General features: G+C 40.6%; 1 protein-coding gene across 2 annotated transcripts; it reads left to right on the top strand.

The window, feature by feature from the left end:
* The first annotated feature begins 725 nt into the window (after positions 1-725).
* LOC147584066 (UDP-glycosyltransferase 3A1-like) lies at positions 726-27360 on the top strand. Of its 2 annotated transcripts, none has more exons than XM_086677061.1 (7): positions 726-862; positions 3493-3594; positions 16914-17028; positions 19353-19884; positions 22385-22616; positions 24394-24613; positions 26923-27360. In XM_086677061.1, the coding sequence occupies exons 2-7, from the start codon at positions 3561-3563 to the stop codon at positions 27197-27199; spliced, it is 1410 nt and encodes a 469-aa protein (XP_086533187.1). In that variant the 5' UTR covers positions 726-862; positions 3493-3560; the 3' UTR covers positions 27200-27360. The 2 variants fall into 2 exon arrangements, with proteins under 2 accessions (XP_086533187.1, XP_086533193.1); XM_086677067.1 differs by having other exon boundaries at positions 735-1050.
* The last annotated feature ends 379 nt before the right edge of the window (positions 27361-27739 follow it).

Raw genomic sequence — 27739 nt, 5'->3', positions numbered from 1 at the left:
TACCTCAATAGCCTAATTCTGTCAACTCTAACGTCAGAATCTATCCAGAACATGACACTTATTTACCACCCCCGCACCTCTTAACAAATCTCTAAATTTCTACCCTTGACCCTTGCATGCCCTGTCCTTCCCAGGGCTAATATTGCAGAGTCAGAATGACAAGATGTCCTCAGTTTGTGCCTGAGGAGACTGTGGAAATATCCCCAGTCCTATTTTATGATGCTCATTGGAATTATAGTCTCAGCAGTAGAGGTAAAGACTTGGACTTGTAGAGTTAGGACTCTAGCACGTCTTCATAAATAAATGACCTCCTTAAGAGGTCCTCAGAATACAGTCCAGGAATGATAGGTGGACTTCTCTTGGGGATTGACTTCTAGAGAGTAGACACAACTCCTTCCAGGGAGCGGTGTCTTGAGATTGGAAGACTCGCAGAGATTTTAAGCAGATACCTGGGGAAATGGGGCATGGGGATGACAGTATGAGGTCAATAGTGCAGTTAGGAGGTGGGAAAATTCGTGGAAGAGTCTCTAAAATGGAGATGGGTCTGAGTCACCTGGGGGTGGCACTATCTTGGAAGTGACTTCCTGAAGTCCCTGCCATTCCTGGTTCAGAGTATGTTCTCTGCAGAGAGTGTAGTGATTCCATGGAAGGAGAGGGGTTAAGGAGAGCTCACTAACCCCTCCTTCCTTCTGCCAGATGCCTGAGGTTAGGGAGGGTGAGGACATATTAGCCAGTGGAGCAAACACCCGGGGAGGAGGAGCAGAAGGGCAAGAAGTCACAGACAGAAAGAGACGACAGGCCGGATCCACCTCTCACCTCTTCCCAAGCTGCCTGCCAGCGCATCTCCTTGGCTGCCAGTGCAGTGCGTGTCCCCAGGGCGCACAGGTTACTGTGTGGGGAGCGGGGTGCAGGCTCTGGGCACAGGACCGGGCTCCGCAGCTGGTACAGGAGTGAGCATGGCGGGGCAGCGGGTGCTGCTGCTAGCTGGCTTCCTTCTGCCCGGGTTCCTGCTCTCTGAGGCCGCCAAGATCCTAACCCTGTCTTTGGTGGGTGAGTGCGTGGCTGGAGAATCAGACACAGGCTCTTCCCAGACACCTGCGTGAAGGCTCAGGCACATAGCCCTGGGCCAAAGGGTCACTCTGTGGGGTTTTCCAGACAGCGCTTGGGTCCCAGGCTGCAGGAGGGAGAGGCGGGAGGGGGTTGTTGGGGCATGAGGAGCCCCTGCCTCATGTAGGGGTGAAGAAGATACTTCTGGAGAAAGTAGAATACCCTTTCCTCTCTCCCTATTCAGACTAGCTCTCCGAGGCACAGGGATGGGGCGAGAGGTTTGAGATCCCTCCCTGTGCTCGAGACGCAGGGCAGCGTCTTTCCCAGGGCGGTTTGGACATTCAGAGGCTCACCCTAAGCTTCTCAGGGGTGTGCAGCAATTGTCAACAGAGACGGGGTTGTGGGGGGAGCATTTGCAGGCTCTTGGAGGCCCAGGGAAGAGCTCACGGGGACAGCAGCACGGATTTTCTGAGGCTGCATGGGAGCCAATTGGAGAAGGGAAGGCATTTCAATAACAGTTAGGAGGGTGTTTTCATCCAGAGAAAACCTGGAGAACTGGCCAGGGTTGGGGACTGGACCCTGGGCGTTCAGGTCTCTCCGGTGCCCACTCCTTTTCATCCGTGGGGCTGGAAGTGTTTGAAGGACTTGAGGGACTGTTAATTTTGCATTTTGTGGCCTCAGTTTTATCTCCTTTACTATTGCACCAAAGGGACTAGCAGATGAAAAGGAAAATCATATCAGGATAAAGGGTCATCCTCGGATGGAGCTTCCCCAACATTGTATTTCAACTCACAGAGGGCTCTTTTAGGTCACTTGACTATATAGGTCACTGGGAATCGGGGGATCTTAGAGCTGGAAGGACGCTGAATCATCTCATTTAGCCCCCACAGTGTTTTCCTCAACAAGAAACTTAAGGGTCGGGCACCTTTGCCAGAGCACACTGGACCTCCTTAAAGGCACACAGCAGGAATTTACTCTGCTCTCTCAGCCCAGGAGCAGCCTTTTCACAGCTTCCAATCTCATGCACTTTTAGTGGGTAGTTTTAAAAATCACTCTTTAAGAAACCCTGTAACTGCATTTGAATTCCTTTTTTATTCATTTAGTTTTCTTTCTGATTGTTAGTAGCAGTGACACAAAAGCACTCCCTCCCTTCTTGTAAGTACATGTCCTCTGGACTCTGTGAGGTGGGGAGGAAGGTGTGGTTTGGAGGCACTGAAGCCCTGCCTCTGTTCCAGAATGCACTGTGCTCACCAAGACCTTTAGGAATGGCTGCCTGTACAGGTGCAGGAAGCCTTCTCTCCTGAATCCATTTCCTGCATGGGTTAAAGGTAGAGTCAGAGCAGGGAGTCTGAGGGGGTAGGGTTCATGTTTTATGTAATCTGTGTTACCTCAGGGCAACACAAGTATAGCTATTAAAAACTAGAGTATAAGAAGCCAGATGCACACTATTGCTGTAGTTCTTTTTTAAACTTTTTTATTACTGTGGTTCCACATCCATGTGAGCTGACCCAATCATCATGGGACCTTCATCTTCCAAACAACCCCCAGTTCCCAGCTTGGGCAAATTCTGTTCCTTCCCGTGTGGTCTGGCTTTGACTATTGCCGAGGCTCATAGATTCCATAAAAATGGCCCCTGGTAGCGTATGGTTTTAGATACAACTTGATGTGATAGAAACTGTACCTCCCCAGGGGATCATACTCTGTTTCCTTAGGATCCCAGGATATTTCTAGGATGGGTGGTGTCTCAGTCTCTCATGCATACAGGATCCTGCAGTTCCACTGCAAGCGTCCACAATTATTCTGAATGCCTTAATTTGATATTCAGCAAAATGCAGACCCCAACTGAGAAGCCTCCTGCCAAATATATTTGAATCTGAAGAATTTTGGCTCTAAGTGGTGTCTCTCTCTCCTTTGCTCCAGTGGCTCTTTCCTGGACTGATGTTAAGTTCCCATGTTTTGGCCCTCACATTAGCCTAAATTTCCAGAGAGAAGGATTCCAGAAATGCTCTGATTAATTTTCCGCTAGGAGTCCTTCACACTCATATATAGCACTGTGCCAAACTTTCCATCAGTACAGTTATTTCTGTAGGGCACCAAGTGTCCATAAGGCCTGGCTAGAATCAGCATGTGCTTAGAATCAGGAACTCCTTAAAGCCTAAGCACAGAGAGGCTCATCACACTGATGTTTGGTCACTTTTGTGACCAGAGTCACACAAAAGAATCAGAGGGAGGTTTGCCAAGGTCAAGGGTTTGGGCAAGTAGGCTCAGGGTGAGTGGCTGTGCCTTACCCAGATGGAGATGGGCAGCGTGGCTGATGAAGCTGATCTTCCTCTACTCACTGTCATCTTTCTGTTCTCTATCTCTCATGTGTTGGCTCTATCACCCCATCAACTTCACGCACTCTATTCTCATGATTACAAAGATGCAGTTGTGAATTGTTCCTAGGTGGGAGCCATCATCTGCTGCTGGACCGGGTGTCTCAGATTCTTCAAGATCATGGTCATAATGTCACCATGCTTCACCAGAGAGGGAATTCATTCATATCAGGTATCTTTTCCCACTAATCCTTGATTCCTTCTGCTCTATGCAAAGTGTAGAGTGAAGCAACAATGCCTTTTGCATAAATGGGCTCAGAAAAGTGTTTTTAAAATCTAATTGGACCCAAACAATGAAAAGTGTGTGTGTGTGTGTGTGTGTGTGTGTGTGTGTGTGTGCGCGCGCATTTAAGTAAGGTGTTGTAAAACTTGCTGGCTATGTCTACCAGCACTCCACACTCTGTAGTCTCATATTTTCCTCCCTTACCTTCATCCCAACCAACAGTCCACGTATTATTACAGGCTATTTTGGTAAATGGCACTTCATAACATAGCTTGAAAATATGTGAACAGAAGTGTTCATCCATATATAAGATTTCTAATAGGAAAGGATCATTCTTTTTTTTTTTTTATATTAGAGATTACTTTTCTTCCTATGATAACTGAAATTTAAGAAAGGTCTCTCAGGAAGCCCCTTATTTAGGCAGGTGAGATCAGATCCTATAATTGAGATGATTTTGTTTTCTTGAAAAATCAATGACTGCCCATGAGTTTGTGGATAATGATGTTGGATGTTCTTAACTGAATCATCGAATCCAATGAATGTTAGTCAAAATGAGCAAGGAAATCTTATCAACTCTTCTCTGTTGACAGACAAGACGTCAGCAACCCAGAGAACTGAAATGAATTGCCCAAGGTCATATGGCAGGCTAATAATAGTGTTGGGTGGCTTTAGGACTTTAAGCTCTGGATTGCTCAATCTGTAGTTTTCTCAGGCTTTGATTTAAAAAAGATTCAATTTTAATCAGCATCTTTGAGGAATAAAATTCTGAGAAATTATAAAATTTTGAAGGTGATCAGCCTTTGTTGTTGTTTAGATTTTATTAAAAACAAATTTTTTTTACTGTGAAAATTTCTTCTAAGATATTTATTGTGGTAAAATATACACAGCATAAAATTGATCACCAAACATTTTGTTTTGGACAGTTTAGTGACTTTAAGTACATTCACATTGTTGTGCAACCATCACTCTAGAACATTTTCATCATCACAAACAGGAACTCTGTACTGATTATATAGTAACTGCCAAATACCCTTTGCCTGAAGCCCTTGGTAACCACTACTGTACCTTACTTCTCGAAAAATTTGGCTATTCTAGGTATTTCATTTAAATAGAAATATACAGTATCTGTCTTTTTGTGTCTGGCTCATTTCACTTTGTATCATGTCTTTAAGACTCATTCATGTTGTTGTATGGATCACAATCTCTTTCCTTTTTAAGGCTGAATAATGTTGCCTTGTAAGTACATACCACATTTTGTTAATCCAGTCATCATCTGTCAATGGACATTTGCACTGTTTCCCCCTTTTGGATATTGTGAATAATGCTGTTGTGAAAGCTGCTGTAGAAATATGTCTTTGAGTGCCTACTTAAGGCCATTTAAATCACTTTCTAGATTAGGTTCTTCATTCTTCAGTGAATATTATTTATATACATATCTCTTTGTATCTGCCTTGATGACAGACATGAATAAAGAACTGTAGTTTGTTGATGATAATTTGTCAGTGTAGTTAATCTTGATTTTGAAAATTGCAATTAAATTTAATTAAAATTTAAATGAAGTTATGTTAAATTAGAATTTCAGATTGATTAAAAAATAATTTCAGCAGGGGCACCTGGATGGCTCAGTCGGTTATGCATCTGATTTTGGCTCATGTCATGATCTTCTGGTTTGTGAGTTTGAGTCCTGCATTGGGCTTGCTGCTGTTAGCACAGACCCTGCTTCGGGTTGTGTCTCACTGTGACTCTGCCTGTCCCCCACTGGTTCTCTCTCTCTCTCTCTCAAATAAAATAAAACTTAAAAAGAAAGCGTCTAGGGGAGCCTGGATGGCTCATTTGGTTGAGTGCCCAACTTCGGCTCAGGTCATGATCTCGCCGTCTGTGAGTTCGAGCCCCGAGTCAGGCTCTGTGCTGACAGCTCAAATCCTGGAGTCTGCTTCGGATTCTGTGTCTCCCTCTCTCTCTGCCCCTCCCCCACTCATACTCTGTATCTCTCTCTGTTAAAAATAAGTAAACATTAAAAAAAATTTTAATAAAAAAAAAGAAAGAGTCTAGAGTTGAGTTTCTTTCAATATGCCCCAATCACGAGCATTTCTGAGGCTTTGAAAGAGCATATTCATTCTTTACTTCAGGAATAGAGCTTTACCAGACATCTGCAAATAGGGAAAACACATGATTGGGGTGTTATTTCTGACCTGTTTCCCATTTCAGTGTAATGTAACATTTGTGTTTTTTTGAGGGGGGCTTTATTTGGAGGGCTTCTTTTGAAAGTAAACATTTACTTAGGAAATGCTATGTGACTAGCACTGGGATCGATATTTTCACATTTACACCATCATTTAAACTGAAGCCTGATCTTTTATCCAAAGTAAATGTTTAACAGAGTGTTTGGAAAGCAAATGTGGGGATAAACTTTTGGAGGAAAAGTTCTTAGAATTTCTTCAAATTGAATCATCCAGAGGTGCTTCTTGGCCTGTGTGTAGACTTGTCTGTCTTCCCGACCTTAGGAAATAACACACCCAGTGTTATTTGTGCATGTGATGTATTGGTGGAGGGCTGTGTGGAACGCTTCTTGTTTTGTGACCTTCAGGTCACAATAACTACCTTTGCTTTAGGAATTTATTTTCTTTTTTTCTTTTTCTAATTTAAAGTTTAGTTAGTTAATATACAGTGAAATATTGGTTTCAGAAGTAGAATTCAGTGATTTATCACTTATATACAACACCCAGTGCTCATCACAAATTACCTCTTTAGTATACCCATCACCCATCTCCCACCCACCTCCCTCCATCAACCCTAGTTGATTCTCTGTCATTAAAAGTCTCTCCTGTGGTTTGTTTCCCTTTCTTCTCTTCCCCCCACCTCCCATATGTTAATCTGTATTTGTACTTAAATTCCACATATGAGTGAAATCGTATGGTATTTGTCTTTCTCTGATTGACTTATTTTGCTTACCATAATACATTCTAGCTGCATCCATGATGTTGCAAATGGTATGATTTCATTCTTTTTGATGGCTGAACAATATTCTTTTATATATATATATATATATATATATATATATATATATATATACATACACACACACACACACACGCACACACACACACACACACACACACACATTTGGGCTCTCTCCATAGTTTGGCTATTGTTGATAATGCTGCTATCAACATCGGGGTGCATGTATGCCTTTGAATCAGTATTTTTGTATCCTTTAGGTAAATGTCTAACAGTGCAATTGCTGGATCGTAGGGTAGTTCTGTTTTTCATTCTTTGAGGAACCTGCATGCTGTTCTTCAGAGTGGCTGCACCAGTTTGCATTCCTACCGGCAGTGCAAGAGAGTTCCCTTTTCTCTGCATCCTCCCCAACAGCTGTTGTTTCCTGTGTTGTTAGTTTTAGGTGTTCTGACAGTTGTGAGATGGTATCTCATTGTGGTTTTGATGCGTATTTCTTTCCCTGATGATGAATGATGTTGAGCATCTTTTCATGTGTCTGTTAGCTATCTGGATGTCTTCTTTGGAAAAGTGTCTATTTATGTCTTCTGTCCATTTATTAACTGGGTTGTTTGGGTTTGGGGTTTTGAGTTTGGTACGTTCCTTAAAGATTTTAGATTCTAACCCCTTATCATATATGTTGTTTGCAAATATCTTCTCCCATTCTGTAGGCTGCCTTTTAGTTTTGTTCATTGTTTCCTTTGCTGGGCAGAAAATTTTATCATGAAGTCCCAATAGTTCATTTTTGCATTCATTTCCCTTACCTAACCATAAATCATTTGTTGAAGAGACTTTTTTTCCATTGGATATTCTTTCTTGTTTTGTCAAAGATGAGTTGACTATATGGTTGTACAATTGTGTCTGTTTTTGTGCCAGTACCATACCGTCTTGATGACTATCGCTTTGTAATATAGCTTGAAATGCAGAATCATGATGCCTCCAGTTTTTGTTTTTTTCTTTTCCAAATTGCTTTGCCTATTTGGGGTCTTGTATAGTTCCATACAAAGTTTAGGATTGTTTGATCTAGCTCTGTGAAGAATGCTGGTGGTAGTTTGATAGGGATTGCAATCAATGTGTAGATTGCTTTGGGTAGCATAGACATTTTAGCAATATTTGTGCTTCCAATCCATGAGGATGGAATGCTTTTACATTTTGTTGTGTCCTTTGCAATATCTTTTATAAGTATTTATAGTTTTTAGAGTACAGATCTTTTACCTCTTTAGTTAGATTTATTCCCAGGTATCTTATTGTTTTTGGTGCAATTTTTAATGGGTTTGATTCCCTGATTTCTCTTTCTGCTGCTTCATTATTGGTGTATACAAATGCAACAGATTTGTGCAGGTTGATTTAATATCCTGCAACTTTGCTGAATTCATGTATTAGTTTTAGCAATTTTTTGGTAGAGTCTTTCAGGTTTTCTACATAGCGTATCATGTCATCTGCAAATAGTGAAAGTTTGACTTCTTCCTTGCTCTATTTGTATGCCCTTTATTTCTTTTTGTTATCTGACTGCTGAGGCTAAGACTTCTAGTACTATGTTAAATAGTAATGGTGAAAGTGGGAGTCCTTGTCTTGTTCCTGACTATAAGGGAAAGGCTTTCATTTTCTCCCCAATGAGGATGATATTAGCTGTGGATCTTTCATATATGGCCTGTATGTTGAGGTATGTTCCATCTATCCCTACTTTGTTGAGGGTTTTTTTTTTTTTATCAAGAATGAATGTTGTATTTTGTCAAATGCTTTTCTGCATCTATTGAGAGGATCATATTGTGTATATTGCACCACGTCTGCAGTCCAAGAATAAATCCCAGTTAATCATGGTGAATAACTCTTTTAATGCACTGTTGAATTTGATTTGCAAGTATCTTGTTGAGAATTTTTGAATCCAGTTTCATCAGGGATTTTGGCCTATAATTCTCCTTCTTAGTAGAGTCTTTGGTTTTGGGATCAAGGTAATGCTGACTTCATAGAATGAGTTTGAAACCTTTCCTTCCATTATATTTTTTGGAACAATGTAAGGAGAATAGACATTAGCTCTTCTTTAAATGTCTGGTAGAATCCCCCTGGGAAGCCATGTGGCCCAGGACTCTTGTTTGTTGGAAGATTTTTGATTACTAATTCAATTCCTTTGCTTGTTATGGGCCTATTAAAATTTTCTATTTCTTTATGTTTCAATTTCTGTAGTTTGTGCATTGCTAGGAATTGTCAATTTCTTCCAGATTGCCCAATTTGTTGGCATATAATTTTTATAGTATTCTCTTATAATTGTTTTATTATTGTTGTGTTGGTTGTGATCTCTCCTCTTTCATTCATGAATTTTATCTACTTGGATCATTTCTCTTTTCTTTTTGATAGGTCTGGCTACGGGTTTATCAATTTTGTTTATTCTTTCAAAGAATGAGCTCTTAGTTTCTATAATCCATTCTACTGTGGGTTTTTTGTTTGTTTGTTTTTGTTTGTTTCTATATCATTTAGTTCTGTTCTAATTTTTATTATGTCCCTTCTTCTGCTGACTTTAGGCTTTATTTGCTGTTCCTTGTCTAGCTCCTTTAGGTGTAAGGTTAGGTTGTGTATTTGGGACCTTTCTTGCTTCTTGAGAGAGACCTGAATTGCAATATACTTTCCTTTTAGGACTGCCTTTGCTGCATCCCAAAGGGTTTGAACTGTTGTGTGTTCATTTTAATTTGCTTCCATGTATTTTTTAATTTCTTCTTTGGAACACCTTGGTGGCTCAGTTGGTTAAGTGTCTGACTTCAGCTCAGGTCATGATCTCGCAGTTCATGGGTTCGAGTCCTGCATCAGGCTCTGTGCTGATAACTCAGAGCCTGGAACCTGATTTGAATTTTCTGTCTGCCTCTCTGTATCTGCCCCACCCTCCCCATATTTTGTCTCTTTCAACAATAAATAAACATTAAAAAAAATAATTTCTTCTTTAATTTCCTGGTTAACCCATTCAGTTTTAGTAGGATGTTCTTTACCTTCCATGTATTTGGGGGCTTTCCAAATTGTTTCTTGTGGTTGACTTTAAGTTTCATAGCATTATGATCTGAAAATATGCATGGTATGCTCTTGATTTTTTGTACCTATTGAGGGCTGATTTGTGACCTAGTATATGATCTATTTTGGAGACTATTCCATGTGCACTCGAGAAGAATGTGTATTGTGCTGGTTTAGGATGAAATGTTCTGACTGTATCTGTTAATATATCTAAGAATTGTCCAGATATAAGTACATCCAGTCCAGTGTTTCATTCAAAGTTATTGTTTCCTTGTTGATTTTCTGATTTGATGGTCTGTTCATTGTTGTAAGTGTGGTGTTAAAGTCCCCTACTATTACTGTATTATTATCAATAAGTTTCTTTATGTTTGTTATTAATGTATTGATTTGTATATTTGGGTGCTTCCAGTTGGTGGTATAAATATTTACAATTATTAGATCTTCTTGAATGGCTAGACCCCTTAATTATGATACAATATCCTTCATCATCTTTTGTTACAGCCTTTGTTTTAAAACAAAATTTGTCTGACACAAGTATGGCTACTCTGGCTTTCTTTTGACACCTGTTATCATAATAGATTGTCCTCTACCCCTTCATTTTCATCTGCAGGTGTCTTTAGCTCTAAAATGAGTCTGTCTTAGGAGCAGATAGATGGATCTTATTTTTTTATCCATTCTGATACCTTATGTCATTTTATTGGAGTACTTAGTCCTTTTACACTCAAAGTAATTATTGAAAGATATGAATTTCGTGCCATTATTTACCGGTAGAGTTGGTGTTTCTGGCGATGTTATCTGGTCCTATGTAGTCTTTATTGCTTTGGCCTTTTTTTTTTTTCTCCACTCAAAAGAGTCCCCCTTAAAGTTTATTACAGGCCTGGGTTAGTTGGTCATGAACTCCTTTAGTTTTTGTTTGCCTGGGAAACTCTTTATTTCTCCTTCTTTTCTTAATGACAACTGTTATGGATAATGAATTTTTTGGCTGCACATTTTTCCCATTTAGCACAGTGAATATTTCCTGCCCCTCCCTTCTGGCCTCCCTTTCAGTGGACAGGTCTGCTGCCAACCTTATGTGTCTATCCTTGTTGGTTAAGGACCTTTTGTCCCTAGTTGCTTTCAGAATTCTCTCTTTATCTTTGTATTTTGAAAGTTTCAGTAGGATATGTCATGCTGTTGACCTGTTTTTGTTTATTTTGCGGGGAGTCTGTGTGCCTCTTGTACTTGAATACCTGTTTCCTTCCCCATATTAGGGAAGTTCTCAGCTAAAATTTGTTCAAATAAACCTTCTCGCCCTCTTTCCTTCTCTTCTGGGAGTACTGTGGTATGGGTATTATTTCATTATACAGAATCACTAAGATTCCTAAGTCTCCCCTTTTGATCTAATGGTTTTCCTTCCCTCTTCGTTTCAGCTTCATTATGTTCCATAGTTTTATATTCTGTCACCTATTCTTTCCTCCGTGTCTTCAATCCTCATTGTGACTGCATCCACTAGATTTTGCATCTCACTTACAGCATTTTTAAATTTCAGCCTGGCTAGTTTTTAAGTCTTTTATCTCTGAAACAAGGGTTATTCTAGTGTCTTCTATGCTTTCTTCAAGCCCAACTTGTAATCTTATGACTGCTGTTCTCAATTCTTGATCCGATATATTGCTTATATCTGTTTTGAGCAAGTCCCAGGCTGTGATTTCTTCTTGACCTTTCTTTTGGGGAGGATTCCTCTGTGTTGTCCTTTTGGCTAAGTTTCTGTGTTCTGCATGTTTTCAAAGCTTGTTATGTTTCCTGCACCTGAGAATAATGCTCTATTAAAAAGGGGTCATAGGGGCACCTAGGTGGCTCAGTCGGTTGAGCGTCCGACTTTGGCTCAGGTCATGATCTTACCATTCGTGAGTTCGAGCCCTGAGTCGTGCTCTGTGCTGACAGCTCAGAGCCTGGAGCCTGCTTCGGATTCTGTGTGTCTCCCTCTCTGCCTCTTCCCCGCTCATGCTCTGTCTCTCTCTGTCTCTCAAAGATGGATAAATGTTAAAAAAAAAACTTCAAAAAAGGGGGTTATACACTGTTCAGTGTCTGGCACTTCAGGAAGTATCTCTGGTGTACACTGTGCACTCTGCTATTGAAATTTGGCTGCTCTTTCCCACTGGCCAGTCCTCCGCAGAGGTCCTCCTTGCTTGCAGTGGTGACTGTTTGGACCTTTTACTTGGTGTGCTTTGATTTGTTTGTTAATATGAGCCTGGAAAAATAGAAGGAAAAAAGCCTGATTCCAAAAAAAGAGAAAAGGAAAAGGAGTGAAAAAAACCAAATGATCAAAAAACTATAAGCCTGATTCTAAAGAAAAAGAAAGAAAGAAAGAAAGAAAGAAAGAAAGGAAAAAAAAGTCTGATCCAAAAAGAAAAACAAACAACAAACAACAAACAACAACAACAACAAACAGAGAGAAAAAAGGAAATGAAAAAAAGAAAACTAACAAACTAAGAAGAAACTGTAAGCCTGACTCCAAAACAAAGAAGGAAGAAAAAAAAAGTGAAAAAAGAAAAAAAAAATTAAGCCTGGTCCTAGTATCACCAGAACTGCAGGTGTCATTTTGAAGCACTTGATTTTCAGTACACTTGGTGCATGTGAGGTGCTGCCTTTGCTGGTCTTCTGGTGGAGAGGCCCATTGTGTTGGTTCACAGTCAGTTTGCCCCAGTAAATAAGCTTGTGCCTCATGCGGGGGTTGGGAGGGGAATGGGAAGGAGGAATTTGTTGTAAGGGAGTCTTGCCTCCCCTAGGGTCTGATCTCAATACAGCTGTGTTTGAAGGACAAGGAGGGCCCAGGATCTCCTTATGTCTATGCCATCTTAACTCCTCCTGTATTGTGACATTTGAACCGTTTATTAACTCCTTCTTTGGACATATTTCCCCATCTTGTTAATTTATTTACTACTTTAATAAAGAAATGAAATTACAAGCACTAAAAAGCAAAGATCTTCAATATTCACATGTGCTGCTGCTCCAACCAATATCTGGCATTATAATTGGGTTACCAATACAGGCTGGGAAAATATTAAGAAGTATGATAGAATAAGTCCAGATTGTCTTGAACATACTATTGGTAGAACATACTATTGGTAGAACATACAGCAGCAAGTATGTCTTGAACATACTATTGGTAGAAATGTGGATGTTAGAACCCTTTGGCAATCTATACAAACAACAAGTCATTAAGTCTTGCACCTGAATGTAATGTAATGTTATATGTCAATTGTAGCTTATTAACAAAGGTAAAAACTCTGCTAATGAGGGTGAAGAAGGAAGAGAGGAGCATGGTAGAGAAAATCTACACTGTCTTAGACAATATGTAAATCACCATAAACACACTTCTGGTAAAAATATAGATGTTAAGGATGTCTTCCTTCTTATAGTAAAATGTGAAAGGAAAGAAATAAATTGAAGGAAGAACTATTAAGCATAAAGGAATGAGGACTTCATGATTTTCGAAACTCTCACCCTATCCAGATTGCAAAAGATTCTAAAATTAGGGGATTGAATGTGAGGAAAGAGAAAGTGTGGCTGGATAATCTCTTCCTATTTTCTCTAAATAGTTCATAATATTTAGTCTAACAAAGCTCTTTAAATATTAGGTGTGTGATTCAGTGGGTCTCTTCAGCCACACTGACTGACACCAATAGTAGAGATGGAATTGTTTTTAAAGATCTGTGGAGGACCTCCTGTTCAGAGGAGTGAATTCCATGACATAACTAGAAGATCCAGAAGGTACTTGAGAATTTTATACCGGGATAAACACTGACAGTTTGGATTGAAAAGGACAGAGAAAGAGTGACTTGAAAAAGCCCACTGAACTCCCCCAAATTAAGAAACATGCCCATAGGGGCGCCTGGGTGGCGCAGTCGGTTAAGCGTCCGACTTCAGCCAGGTCACGATCTCGCGGTCCGTGAGTTCGAGCCCCGCGTCAGGCTCTGGGCTGATGGCTCGGAGCCTGGAGCCTGTTTCTGATTCTGTGTCTCCCTCTGTCTCTGCCCCAAAAAATAAATAAACGTTGAAAAAAAAAAAAAAAAAAAGAAACATGCCCATAAACTATTCAGCTGAAAACTTGTGCTACCTTTCATGATGAACAAATGAAAACTCTTGAGTTTGAGGCAGTGAACCCAGAGGGTAGAACTTCTAGTTTACAGGGCTGAATTCTAATTCACAGCAGATTATTTACAGTTTTTAAACTTAACATTGTCTTCCCAGTTAGATATCAACATTTCTTAGGTCCAGAGATTCATATTTTCCTGTCATTTTCTTCTATTTTGAATGATAATGTCTACAACTGGCATCTTAATGTTCCTTGGGAGCAGATAAAATTGTTTCCTAATTTCATAGGTCCACAGATAGAGAAACATTGCTTTTGGATGGATCATATCCAGACTGTCCCACCCACACTTGATTGAATTATTTGGATAATATAAGTTGAGACATTTGAGCTAATGATATTTAGATGAGATTTTGAACTATGAATTGATGATGTGAAGGATTGAGACTTGTTGGACTGTTGGGTGTGGTGAATGTAATTTTTATGTGATATTTACATGGGGGGTTGATGTCCAGAGAGCAGAACATGGTGGTAGAAGAGGATGCCCCCACCCAAAGATATGCTCTACTCTTTTGAACCAGTGAATATGCTACCTTACATGGCAAGGAGGCTTTGCAGATGTGATTGATATAAGGATTTTGAGATGGGGAGATTATCTTGGATTATCCATTTGGGCTCTATATTATTATAGGAGTCCTTCTAAAAAAAGAGGAGATGATAAGAGAGTAAGAGTAGGAAATGTGATGATAGAAGGGAAAGGCAGGTAATGGATGATGTCATTGCCAGTTGAAAGGAGGCCATGAGCCAAGGAATGAAGACAACCACTAAAAGATGGAAAAGACCAGAAAATGGATTGTCCTTTCGAGCCTCCCAAAGGAATTCCTGGCCTTCCCACACCATACTTTTGTCCTAGGGAGACCCATTTTGTATTTCTGATCTCCAGAACTATAAGATAATACATTTGTTTTGTTTTAAGCAACTAGGTTTATAGTAATTTATTACAGCAGCAAGTAGAGATTAATACTGCTATCCAAGTGGTCTAGCCAACTCCAGGAAGAATGGGAAGAGGTTGCCAAAGCCTTTATAATGAAGGCAAATATGGGGGTCACTAATGGCAGTGCCTGTTGTATTGCAGTTTGGACAGATTCTAGATCTTTATGATATTGGCCTTACTCAAAATGGGCAAAACAAGCATAAATAGATTTAAGGAAAATGCATAAATCAGAAATCTATTGTCTCCAGATTGCACAAAGGCTTAAGAGATGTTGGACTTGTTGAGATATTGTGCTGTTGTCAGTCATTGGTTTTTGTTTCATAGTGTCATCGATCAGGAGGCCTTAGCTTATAAAATAATTCCCAGGAATTTAACTGAGATCCAGGCCTTGAGACTTATGTGAGGTAATGGCCCATCCTTTTATGTGAACTCCTTTGAGAATGTTTCTCAATCCTGATGAGTATGTCAAATGAATCTATTCAGGGCAGGATATTGTCAATATAATGTCCTACCTGTGCTCCTGGGGAAAGTTGGATGTGGTTAAGATCTTGCCAATAAAGATTGTGGCCAGGGGCGCCTGGGTGGCTCTGTCGGTTAAGCGCTGACTTTGGCTCAAGTCATGATTTCGCAGTTCCTGAGTTCAAGCCCAACGTCTGGCTCTATGCTGACAGTTCAGAGCCTGGAGCCTGCTTCAGATTCTGTGTCTCCCTCTCTCGCTGCTCCTTCCGCACTCCTTCTCTGTGTGTCTCAAAAATAAATACGTTAAAAAAATTAAATTAAAAAGTAAATTTAAAAAAAGATTGTGGCCAATGGTAGGACCATTGAAATACCCTATGGACAACTAGTTAAAGGTCTACTGTGTCCCTTCCAAGGTGAAGGCAAACTGACATTGAGAACCTGTTGACATAGATACTGAACACAACATATTAGCCAAAAGTATGATTACAAAATACAGTGAAACCTTGTATTGCGAGTAATTGTTCTGTGAGCATGCCACAAGAAAAGCAAACATTTCTAATAAAATTTGACTTGATAAATGAGCAGTGTCTTGCAATATGAGTATTACGTGATGCAGAACATCACGTGATCACAACTGAGCCAATGGTTCTTGGCATTTGCTTTGATATACAAGTGCTTTGTATTACAAACATGTTTCCAGAACAAATTATGCTCGCAAACCAAAGTGTTACTTATTTGCCAGTACATACTTGGATAGCAGTAATTTCACTAAGATTGGGCTTGTTAGTTTTAGTGTGTAGGACTATGCACTAATGTATCCCTGGTTTACACACAGTTTGTTTGAATGTTATGACTGATGAAAGCTCGCATACATAAGAGAGTATGAAATTTTTATTTCTCAAATAGTAAGGCATGTTTTTTTGGGAGAGTAGGACAGGATCCTAAGCAAATCTGAAATATGGCTTTCTAGAGGCTGGAGGGATGACTAGTTTGAGTTTTTATTGTGAGTAGAGAGTTGGGATGTGTTGAGGGCTCCCCCTCATCGGCCTTCCTTGCATGGTTTGAAACTCCCACTAGGGTCAAGAGAGGGAGCATGTTGACTCTCTTAGTAGTTTGCCCAGGTGAAGAAACATAAAAGAGGGCATGGGAGATAGGGTTTGAAAACTGTCAGCAGTAAAACATCAAAAGTGGACTCAGACTTCTTATTACACATGGGTATATGGGAGAAACCATGTGGTAAGTAGAGGTACAGTCGTCTAGTATTTTATAGAAGCTTTTTAGTACTTTTTACTGAATCAAAAAACTATTTGGATTTATCACTCTAAATAATGAAAATGGTTTTTCTAAAACAGAAGGAGCAGAGGCTCTGGAATCAAACAGACCTGTACTGAAATACAAAGACTGTACTTCCTATGTGTGCAACCTTGACAAATTGTCTTAACTTCAATTCACTTTGTTTTCTGACCTTTAAAATAGGACAAATAGCTATGCTTTATGGAGGCTTTAAATGGAAGCTTCTATAACTTTAAATTGAAAAGCACTCCTCAATCAGTGTAAGATTCTCCATAGATGTTAATCATTTTATAAGATTAAATGAATGAGAATGCAACCAAACCATACAAAAATATATCAAAAGGCAAACATTCTATAAATATAAAATTATTTAAACAAACACATGATGATATTATCATGCTAATGTTAATCCATGGTTTGTGGCATATTTCACATTTTTAACCCATGGGTGTTTTCTAGATTTTAAAGAGAAGGAGATATCATACCAAGTTATCCCTTGGCTTCCACCTGAAGACTGTAACAAAGGATTGAAGAATAATTTTGATTTTTTTATTGAAGAATCTTTGGGTGGCAGGTAATTGTTATGTCTTTGAATCAAAGAGTCACTATTTTAGCAATACAAATGAATGGATGGATGCCTGGATGCTTGGACTGTAGACGTAAGACAGGGATGGACGGATGGGGTGGGTGGATGAAGGAATAGACGATGAGTGGATGGTTAGGGAAACAAGTATTTACACCAATTCATCCAGTGCAGTCACTCGAGATTCTTCTTTGCTGTGTACTGTGCCTCTTCCATGAATGGATTTCTGTAGCAAGTAGAGGTTGATCTTTCTGGGACTTCCTTTCAACACCTCTCTTACAATCTTTGTTTATAACCTCCCCACCACAAAAGCACAGGTACCTCAACCTCTCACTGTTGATAGGGAAATGAGAGCCACTTACTTTTCCTCCTTTTCTTCACACATATTCTAGTATTGGAGGGAAGAATTATGAACCCTGGTTTTGTACTAGTTGAACATCTGGCTATGTAAAGTCCATTTATTTATTTATTTATTTATTTATTTATTTATTTATTTAATTTTGGGCCATGTAAGGTCCTTTTAAAAATGCAATGAACCTCGTGCAAAATAAGACATGAGTCCTTTGTTTCATCTGAATGGAAAGGAGCACATAACTGCTTAATCTTAGACATTAATGTGGAAAGACAAACATCCATTCCTAACTTAATTATAGTGGCCTTGCCTTCTTTCTATCTGAAAATTCTACTTACTAGTGTAGGTCTTGCTTACATTTGACTTTTCTCATAAAGTCTTTTTTCCTCCCTCAATTGGGAGACCACAGTCCTTCCTGTCTAGAACTGATCTAATCTATTCATTTGACACTTAGTCTATATAATCTTGTGCTGTTATTTATATTAAATATAGGCTTAGTCTCTTCTCCCTTCATTTAATATTTTTGGAAACAGGCATGGGTAACCATGGATTCTTAAACATTGTTTTCTATTTATTAGCTTAATTTTAAGCATGCTTAATGAGCTATATCTGGAAATTTTTACAGCACTATTGTAAGTATCTACAATATCTGGTTATCATTCCTTTGCTATGTGAAATCTTCAAAAAATGCATAGCAGAGAAGGATTTTAGACAGTCACTTCCACTGTGTAACTTGAAGTTAATTTTAAATGTCAGGAAGAGTTCTGTATATTGCTAAAAAGTTCTCTACCTCTGGACCTTCTCCATGTGGGGTGCACTGGTACAGTACGCTTAAAGGGATGCCAGGGTGTTGATGCTCTTGGTCCTGCATGTAGCCAGCAGGATGTCTTGAGCTCTTGCACCTGTTAACTCTGATACCTTAAAGTACAGATGGACATCATTATCTATTTCCCTGTAGATTATTCAAGCAGGAAGTAAACAATCATATTCTATATAGGCAGTTATCAGAAAGCATTTTAAGGAGATTAGCTCCTGGAATATTCCCATGGGAAAAGCTTAATTACATGTTTGTATTCGTTGTCATTATCTTCTCTGGACACCTCAACCTACACTGAAGTAGACAAGCCAATAATATGTTTAGTATTAATCAGCCTTTCCTTTTCTTTTCTTTCATTGCTTAACTTTTAGGCATAGAAATGTGGAATTCCCATTTTTGCTGTGTTTTGGGTTCTATATGATAAAATGATCCCTTGTGTGAGGTGATCTCTCACATTCAGATTATACAATGATTTTTAAAAATAGCCTATATGGTCAATATTTATGGAACTGTGTCATCAAGTGACTTCCACTGTTTGAGTAATCATCAGGTAAAAGAAAGTTTATGAGACTATTACAGAGTTTATCAAATAGAAAGAGATATGTGAAATTTGCATGGTCAGAGAAAGTTCCTAGACCAGAAGGTCCACCAGTGGCAATTAGTTTTCAGATAACACAATTCAGTTGTGCCAAATGGATTTCAAGATATTGAAAGAGAACATGAGTGCGGGAAAGGCAGAGTGAGAGGGGGACAGAGGATCTGAAGCAAGCTCTGCAATGACAGCAGCAAGCCTGATGTGGGGCTGAAAATCAAGCACCCTGAGATCACGAATTGAGCCAGAGTCTGAGGCTCAACTACAGACCCACCCAGGCATCCCTATGTGTTTTTTAAATGAACTGGAACAGAGAGTGCTTGAGATTTAGATGAGGGAGAGAAGAGGAGGGGAGGAAGGGAACCCTCTCAAGAGCAGAACATCTGCTCAGAGTGCCTGAGATGATGGTACTAATGGGCAGTGGTGGAAGAGGTGGGCTGCTGCTAGGTGTGGTCTTGCTTATCTGGGATATTTTCTTTGTAGCCCAAGATTCTTTTATGTATTGTGGAATTAACACATCCAATGAATGTTTACCGTTTTTCTCTTTCTTATAGATACACATTTGGAAAATTCTTAAAATTTATGGAACAAGTAGGGCTTCAGTGCAGCTATTTTCTAAGGAGAAGTGATATCATGGATTCCTTAAAGAATGAGAACTTTGACCTAGTGATAGTTGAAAATTTTGACTACTGTCCTTTCCTGGTTGCTGAAAAGCTTGGAAAACCATTTGTGTCCATTCTCTCTTCCTCCTTTGGTGCTATGGATTTTGGACTACCAAACCCTCTGTCTTATGTGCCAGTATTGCATTCTTTGCTAACGGACCACATGGACTTCTGGGGCCGAGTGAAGAATTTTCTGATGTTCTTTGATTTCACCATGAAGCAAAGGCAAATCCAGTCTGCATATGACAATACCATCAAGGAGCATTTCCCGGAAGGCTCTAGGCCGGTTTTGTCTCATCTTCTGAAGAAAGCAGAGCTGTGGTTTGTTAACTCTGACTTTGCCCTTGAATTTGCTAGGCCCCTGCTTCCCAACACTGTGTATGTTGGAGGCTTAATGGCCAGACCTGTAACGCCAGTCCCACAAGTAAGTGAAACTGTACCTCTCCATGTGGGCTTCATGCAGAGGTCTTCAGCACAGAGTTGGTGACTGCCCTGCCAGTGGAATCCTGGGAAGGAAGTAGGGTGAGGCAAGTAAGGCACCTAGGACATGCTTTTTAAGGGAGTACTCATTTTTAGGGCCATGCAATGAGAGTGTTAGGACTTGCACAACCCTGAGATTGAGGGCCTCCTTAAATGGTACATTGAGTGTCCTCTTTAGTCCTGGCCTTGGTAGGATAAGCTCTTTATTTTATTTTAATTTTACTATCTCTACATACAGCATGGGGCTTGAACTCAGCACCCTGAGGTCAAGAAGAGCATGCTCTTCCAAATGAGCCAGCCAGGCACCCTGGCATAAGCCTTTTAAGAAGTTGATATTTTCATGTGCGTTTTGTATGATCATGTGTATAGTAACTACGTGGCAAGAATCCATTAAATGGGAGAATTGTTAAAAGAGATGAGTTATTCTCAATGAAATGCACAACACTATGAGTGTGTAACCAAGGTAGGACTGGGTGGTAAGAACTGTAGACATCATCTCCAGCATCCTCAGCCTATCTTCTGATTTGTTTGATCTGGGGTTAGGCCTGGGCGTTGTAAATTGTGAAAACTGCTAAGTTGGTTTGAATCCATAAACTCAGACTACTGCAATAGAAGGTTTTTGTTTTTTTTTTTTTTTTTTTAATGCTTATTTATAAGAGAGAGAGAGAGAGTGTGAGAGAGAGAAAATGATCATGGGCAGGGTAGGAGGTGAGAGAGATGGAGACCAAGAATCCCAAGCAGGGTCTACACTGTCAGCACAAACCCCAAAGTGGGGCTCGAACTCAAGAACCATGAGATCATGACCTGAGCCAAAATCAAGAGTCAGACGCTTAAGCAACTGCACCACCCGGATGCTCCTCTGCCATAGAAGTTTTTATTTATTCTTATTTTTGTTTACTTATTTATTTTTCTGCAATAGAAGTTATTAAATGGGAGGGAGCTAAGATGAGTTGGCTTCCTTTTGCCTATCAGCACTGTGTTGCCATTTTATGCAATTTATCTTATATAATAATATCTTGCCACCTGGAAGGAAGTATGATGATCTCCATTTTTATAAAAGAGAAGACAGAGACTGAGGTGGTGTGTAAGTGACTTTCCCACTACCATTCACTGCAGAGCTGGGGAAAGCCCTGATGTGACCTGGGTCTTCTAGGTACCCAAGTGTCTATGCTTCCTCTACTGACCTTGTACTCAGTGAGCAGGGAGAGTTGGGGAAAGATCCATGGACTAGATGGGCTTTGAGTTGGTGGTAGGGTTTTTTAGGGATGGAGCTAGGGAGGAAGGTGTTCCAGCTGGAGAGAACAAGTAGCTCAAAGTGTTAAAGTAAAAGTAAGATAGGCATGACTCTGGGTTCCCTTGGTGACTCTAGCTAGACTGGATCAGAATTCTCAATTGTGTAAATACAGCCTGGCCAGATTGCAGGAGACTTTACTTGATAGGAGGGTGGGTCTTAGTTATAGGGTAGGGGGAGGGAGTTGTTAAGCAAGAGCATAATGGCAGTAAGGGTTATAGTGGCTGTGAGATAGAGAGGCTTTTTTCAAAAATGTTTCTCTATATTTTCCAGTTTTTAGATAATGGAGGTACGTGGCTTTTGTGATTAAAAAGAATGACAAAGCTGTTGTCAAAGTGGTCCTTTGAATGGTAAACCAGGCAATGTTATGCTAGATGGAATCAATCCAGGAATGAGGATATAGAAGCTGAGGAAAGGGGGCTGCAGAAGTCCAGAGTCAGAGTCTGAAGAAACACTTGAAGCACGAGTTGACAAAACTGTGTTAAGCCAAGATTACATCATTAAGTCACAGCCTTCCTTAAGAATTGCCTGAGGACTTTAAAAAGCAAGCTGCCCAGTTCACGGTTAGGTCTGGGCATTACCACTTTTTAAGTGTCCTCTTATGTAGATATAATTTGTAGTCATGTGGGTGAGCCACTGAGGTAAGAGATTAATTACAAAGATCCGTTAATAAGAATATCACAAAGTATCAGAGCAAAGCACTCTACATGGTGCATTGAGCCAGTGATCAGGAGGCTTCCTCCATTTCTTCCACTTCTTCTTATGCTACAGGCCTTCTCCCAGTTTCTTCAATCTAGCCTCAGACGTTGCAGCTCCCTCTGCTAGACCCTGACACCCCACTAGTATTTGTTCTTACACTACCATTTTCCGGTGGCCTTAGGAAATTCTCAAGTGACCATGTCTCCACTGACCTATGATGAGCAGTGGGTCTAGGATGGCCGTGACACAAAATCAAGCTTTTAAAGAAGAAAGATATTCCGACACAATGGGGATGAGCATCATGCAGAGGGTGCTGAGCTGCCCCAGGGGCTATGAGCTCTAGGAATAATAGCAGGAAGGTGTGTTCAGTAAATGAATGGCTTTCATTTCATGGCTGTCTAGGTTTTCATGAACAACATTTTTCACGTCTTTTTCTTTTCTGAACTCTCTCCAGGAATTTGAGAATTTCATTGCTAAGTTTGGAGACTCTGGTTTTGTCCTTGTGGCCCTGGGCTCCATGGTGAGCACCTTTCAATCCCAGGAACTTCTCAGGGAGATGAACAGTGCCTTTGCTCATCTCTCTCAAGGAGTCATATGGAAGTATAAGCCATCTCACTGGCCCAGAGACGTCAAATTGGCAGCAAATGTGAAAATCGTGGACTGGCTTCCTCAGAATGACCTCCTGGGTAAGAACTGCCCAAGTCTGCTTCACCCGTCTCATTTACATATTTTTAGAGCATATTGGGCTCTGACCTCTAGTTGGGTAATCCCACTTGCTCTAGAAGGAGCTGCTGATACCTAAAGGTAAGTCTCCAAGAAGCAGGAATGGAATGGCCAGCTGGAGTTCTTGGGGAATCAGGCCCTACTCCCAATGAGATCAGGTGCCCAAATAGCCATCTCTCCTTCATTCTTTCTATCCCAGGTGAGATATTGGTAGACATCAAAGTCACCTTGTCCTACTGCATTAGGTTTTACACAGGGTCACCCAAACATAATCCAAAAGAACCTATGGATTCTAGAGAATACATACCAGAGGGATGTTGCCCTTGTATTTAGCGGCTTCATGAGTACCTGTTCTTCCACGTGCACTTACATATATCATACCACCCTCCCCCACATCTTTCTTAGCTATTGAAGTGTGAGCAATTCATACCTTCATAACATTAATACCAATAGTGTCTTTAGGATGTGCCAAAATACCTGAGTGCCAAGATGAACAACCTCATAGCTGGTTATTTGGTCCATTTTGTCTCTGGTACCAGAGAGTTCCCTCACCTCACCCCCCCCAACCCCCCCGCCAACCCCAGTAGTTTTTCTCTGTGCCCTGTGCTGCTTCTTTCAGACCCCTTACTTCCATAACCACTGACTGGATCAGAGGCTCATGACCGAGATAATGACTCAAAATACCCTGGAAAATTGAAGGAATAGATTCCCAACTCAACTTCTCAAATTTAATTATTTAACCTGGAGCAAGGCACATGATCTTCTTTTCAAAGAAGAGATAAGGAAATTCTGATGTACATTCAAGTTGGGTGACATAAGCTGAGATAAACTTTTCTTTTTTTTTTTTTTTTTTAATTTTTTTTTTCAACATTTATTTATTTTTTTTGGGACAGAGAGAGACAGAGCATGAACGGGGGAGGGGCAGAGAGAGAGGGAGACACAGAATCGGAAACAGGCTCCAGGCTCCGAGCCATCAGCCCAGAGCCTGACGCGGGGCTCGAACTCACGGACCGCGAGATCGTGACCTGGCTGAAGTCGGACGCTTAACCGACTGCGCAACCCAGGTGCCCCTAAACTTTTCTTTTCAATAGTAATCTTATTTAGCTCTAAATAAGGTGGGCTAGAAATGCTAGAGATGGAAATACTCAAGTGTAGAATCTAGTCTCTGGTTTCAAGGGGCTACTCATGTGTTTGAGGAGACAATGTATACAGTGTCAATTTTACAATTGCCAAATAGATTATGATGTCAACGAATGTGTCAGGAATTCAGAGAAGAGGGAAATAAGTTGACAGGTGAGAAAAGAGCACTCAAGATCAAGAGAGAGACAGAGACAGAGTCACAATGAAAAGAACAGATGAGAGAAGCAAAGGGGGGCATTGAGCTGATAGAAAGATGTATGTATGTATGTATATATGTATGTATGTATGGATGTATGGATGGATGGACAGACAGAAGGGGATATATGTCTTGCTTAGCATTATTGTCTAGAGAGTTTCCTGGGTTCTGAGTCTTAGCTGGGTTCTGTCCAGGGCAAAGAATTTCTGTACAAGGGTAAGGCTTGTATGTTAGTACATGCACTTGGATACATCGTAAGCAAAATATCTTCAAATGGCTCCAACAGACCTTGAAATTCTCTTGGTATATTCTTCTGCCCTTTTTGCCTGCCCTGGTTTTCTCAAGCTTTTCATTCTGAAAATATTCATTCTGAAATATTGTGCTCTCTTTCTTATTTGAAACAGCTCACCCACGCATCCGTCTTTTTGTCACCCATGGTGGAATGAATAGCATCATGGAGGCCATCCAACATGGCGTGCCCATGGTGGGGATTCCCCTCTTTGGAGACCAGCCAGAAAACCTGGTCCGAGCAGAAGCCAAAAAGTTTGGTGTCTCTATCCCATTAAAGCAGATAAAGGAAGAGACCTTGGCTGTGAAGATGAAACAAGTCATAGAAGACAAGAGGTATGGAACTCTCTGGGCTTTTGGTCACTTAGGTTGAATGAAGACATCAAACACAAAGAGCACCGTGTGGCTCTTTTTGCAATAAAAGCTGAAACTTCCAAGACATGGTGTGATGCTAACAGCTGACCTGTTTTCCCTGAGAGCAAGAGTAGAAAATTTAGGTTAGTTGAGAACAATTTGCAACTTATGGTTTTAAGCACCCTGTCCTACTTACACAGGACCTCTGAGAGGTCTTATGTTTATGGACTGCTTATAGTAGAATTCCAAGTGAGGCAGGAGGTTGACTTTGTGTCCACCAGTATACTACACCGTTTCCTGTCTCAGGCCCTTTGTCAGTGCTGCTCCCTAAAACATCCTTCCTTCTCCTCTCCTGTCTTGAAGGACTAGCTCCTTCACTGCAGTCAGGCTCATCTCCAATGTCCTCTCCTCAGAGAGGTGGTCTTTGTCTGACATTCCTAAATGCACTCCTCTCTCACCCTCTTCAGTCATAATTCATTTTTCCTTAACAGTTCTCAGGATCAGTAACTACCCCATTTCTTTCTGTTTCAATTTATTTTGTGTCCCCCACACTAGAAAGTAAAGAGGAAGCTCCTCTGTAGGGCCAAGTGTGTCTCTTGTTTTCCCCTGTGCTCCCAGGGCTTAGCACAGGGCCTGCCACAAAGTAAGTTGGGATGAATTTCTGTTAGGTGAGTCAGCAAAAGGGCCCATGATGTCTTAGGTAAAATTCCCATCCAGCACAATGGTCTCATGACCAATTTTATTCTTTCTTCCTTATAACCAAGAAGGCCTGGATGACTTAATGTTTCAAGGACACAAAGTGACTCAGCCCTTAGGACTTATCATACTACCTTGCACAAAGGAGGCCCACAGGAGTACTTGTTAGATGACTGAAGAATCACTGAAGCTTGTGATTCTTAGCCCTAGAAAACTTATTAAGTTCCAGGGGTCAGATAACCTCAGACATTTCATTATATTGGGTATTTCATATGTAGCAAATGATCACTCAGAAGAATGAGTTTGTAAATTTCATTGGCTATTCAAAGACCTAGACTCGAAATGGCCATCATCTGCTGACCCTGATATGGAGTCATTGGGGCTGGGATGGTCCCTACACATTGTATTTCAGGGCTAAGGTATATAAAATGTGGGGCCCAAGTAAAATGGAAAGGTGGGCACCCTTGTTATAAAGATTAAGAATTTCAAGATGGTGACAGCATAGAATAAAGCAAATGTAGGACCCATCTAAATGTGGGGTCCTGTCCAAATGTGGAGGCTGCAGCCCATGAAGCCAGTGCTGACCAATATGATGCTCTGAAGAGGCAGAAAAGTTTAGGCCTCGTCCTGGGCTCCAGTCCATAGAGTCACATATGTCACCTAGCCCAGACACCAGCACAAAATAGCTGCTTATTATACATATATATTGTATGTATAATATATATATGTCACATGTATATATTATATATAGTATGTATAATATATATATGTTACATGTATATATTATATATATTGTATGTATAATATATATGTCACATGTATATATTATACATATATTGCATGTATAAAATATGTTACATGTATATATTATGCATATTGTATGTATAATATATATGTTACATATATATATTATACATATATGTTGAATCCTGTATGTTAGTATATGTTAGTACACGCACCTTGGATGCATCCCAAGCAGAGTATCTTTATAATGGCTCCAACAGACTTTCAAATTCCTTTGATATTTCTTTCTGCCCTTACTACTTGCCCAGGTTTTCTGAAACTTTTCATTCTGAAAATTTTAATTCTGAATATTCTGCTCTCTTTCTTATTTGAAAGAGCTTACCCACACATCCATGATATGTGTGTGTGTATTTTACATATATATATGTATGTATATGTACATACACACACACATACATATACATGTATATGTATATGTATGTGTGTGTGTGTGTGTGTGTATATATATATATATATATATATATATATATATATATATATATGATAACATCACATCTATAGTTTGTGATAAGCCTCCTTGGGTGGAGACTAGCCCTGATAGACTTAGTCATTTTTTTTTCTTTTTTTTTTTTATAGTTTAGCACATTTAGCATAGAGCATAGTCTTTGCATGGAGACACCAGTTTGAACTTTTCAGTGGAACCAGCTAGACTGTGGCAAGGCCAGGCCAGGCCAACAACTTTTCCTTGAAAATGAGTCTTCTGTGTGTGGAAGGAAGAGTGTGTGTGATACAAGGTCTCTAAGACTTCTGAGACCACCTGAGTAACGCCCCACCTCTGGGTCTGCCAACAGGTACAAGTCAGCAGCGGTGGCCGCCAGCATCATCAGGCGCTCCCACCCCCTGACCCCTGCCCAGAGGCTGGTGGGCTGGATCGACCACATCCTCCAGACAGGGGGTGCGGCCCACCTCAAGCCCCACGCCCTGCAGCAGCCGTGGCATGAGCAGTACCTGCTGGACGTCTTCTTGTTCCTGCTGGTGGTCACCCTGAGCACCCTGTGGCTCTGTGGGAAGCTGCTGGGCATGGTGGCCAGGTGGTTGTGTGGGGCCAGGAAGGTGAAGAAGGCCTGATGGGGGTGCAGCCTTGATGGGTGTTTGGGGAGCCACTGGTTCTAGAAGGCTTTCCCCAGCACAGGGCAGCCCTGGTGTCTTCCCCATATTGGCACCTGAGGGTGGCACACAAATTGCTCTTTCACTGTTTGCTGCCTCTGTTTAAAAGTTCTTGTGAAACACTCTTGGGCATCTTTTTTAAAAAAAAAATTGTGGGGGCGCCTGGGTGGCGCAGTCGGTTAAGCGTCCGACTTCAGCCAGGTCACGATCTTGCGGTCCGTGAGTTCGAGCCCCGCGTCGGGCTCTGGGCTGATGGCTCAGAGCCTGGAGCCTGTTTCCAATTCTGTGTCTCCCTCTTTCTCTCTGCCCCTCCCCCGTTCATGCTCTGTCTCTCTCTGTCCCAAAAATAAATAAACGTTGAAAAAAAAATTAAAAAAAATAATAAAATAAAAAAAAATTGTGGTAATATGTACAGCACATAAAATTGACCGTTTTAGCCATTAAGTGTAGAGTTTAGTGGCATTAGGCATTCTTGTTGTGGTGTAAACATTACTATCATCC

The sequence above is a fragment of the Puma concolor genome, chromosome A1, assembly GCF_028749965.1.
Source record: "Puma concolor isolate L17-30 chromosome A1, mPumCon1.1.hap2, whole genome shotgun sequence".
Lineage (NCBI taxonomy): Eukaryota > Metazoa > Chordata > Mammalia > Carnivora > Felidae > Puma > Puma concolor.
The sequence above is the reverse complement of the archived record's forward strand: the minus strand, read 5'-3'. Positions and strand labels throughout refer to the sequence as shown.

Bases quoted from the DNA above. Each gene is read 5' to 3' on its own strand.
- LOC147584066 (XM_086677067.1), top strand. From the start codon at position 957: ATGGCGGGGCAGCGGGTGCTGCTGCTAGCTGGCTTCCTTCTGCCCGGG. The intron at 1,051-3,492 runs GTGAGTGCGTGG...AATTGTTCCTAG, and splicing joins CCTAACCCTGTCTTTGGTGG to GTGGGAGCCATCATCTGCTG. The intron at 19,885-22,384 runs GTAAGTGAAACT...AACTCTCTCCAG, and splicing joins CTGTAACGCCAGTCCCACAA to GAATTTGAGAATTTCATTGC.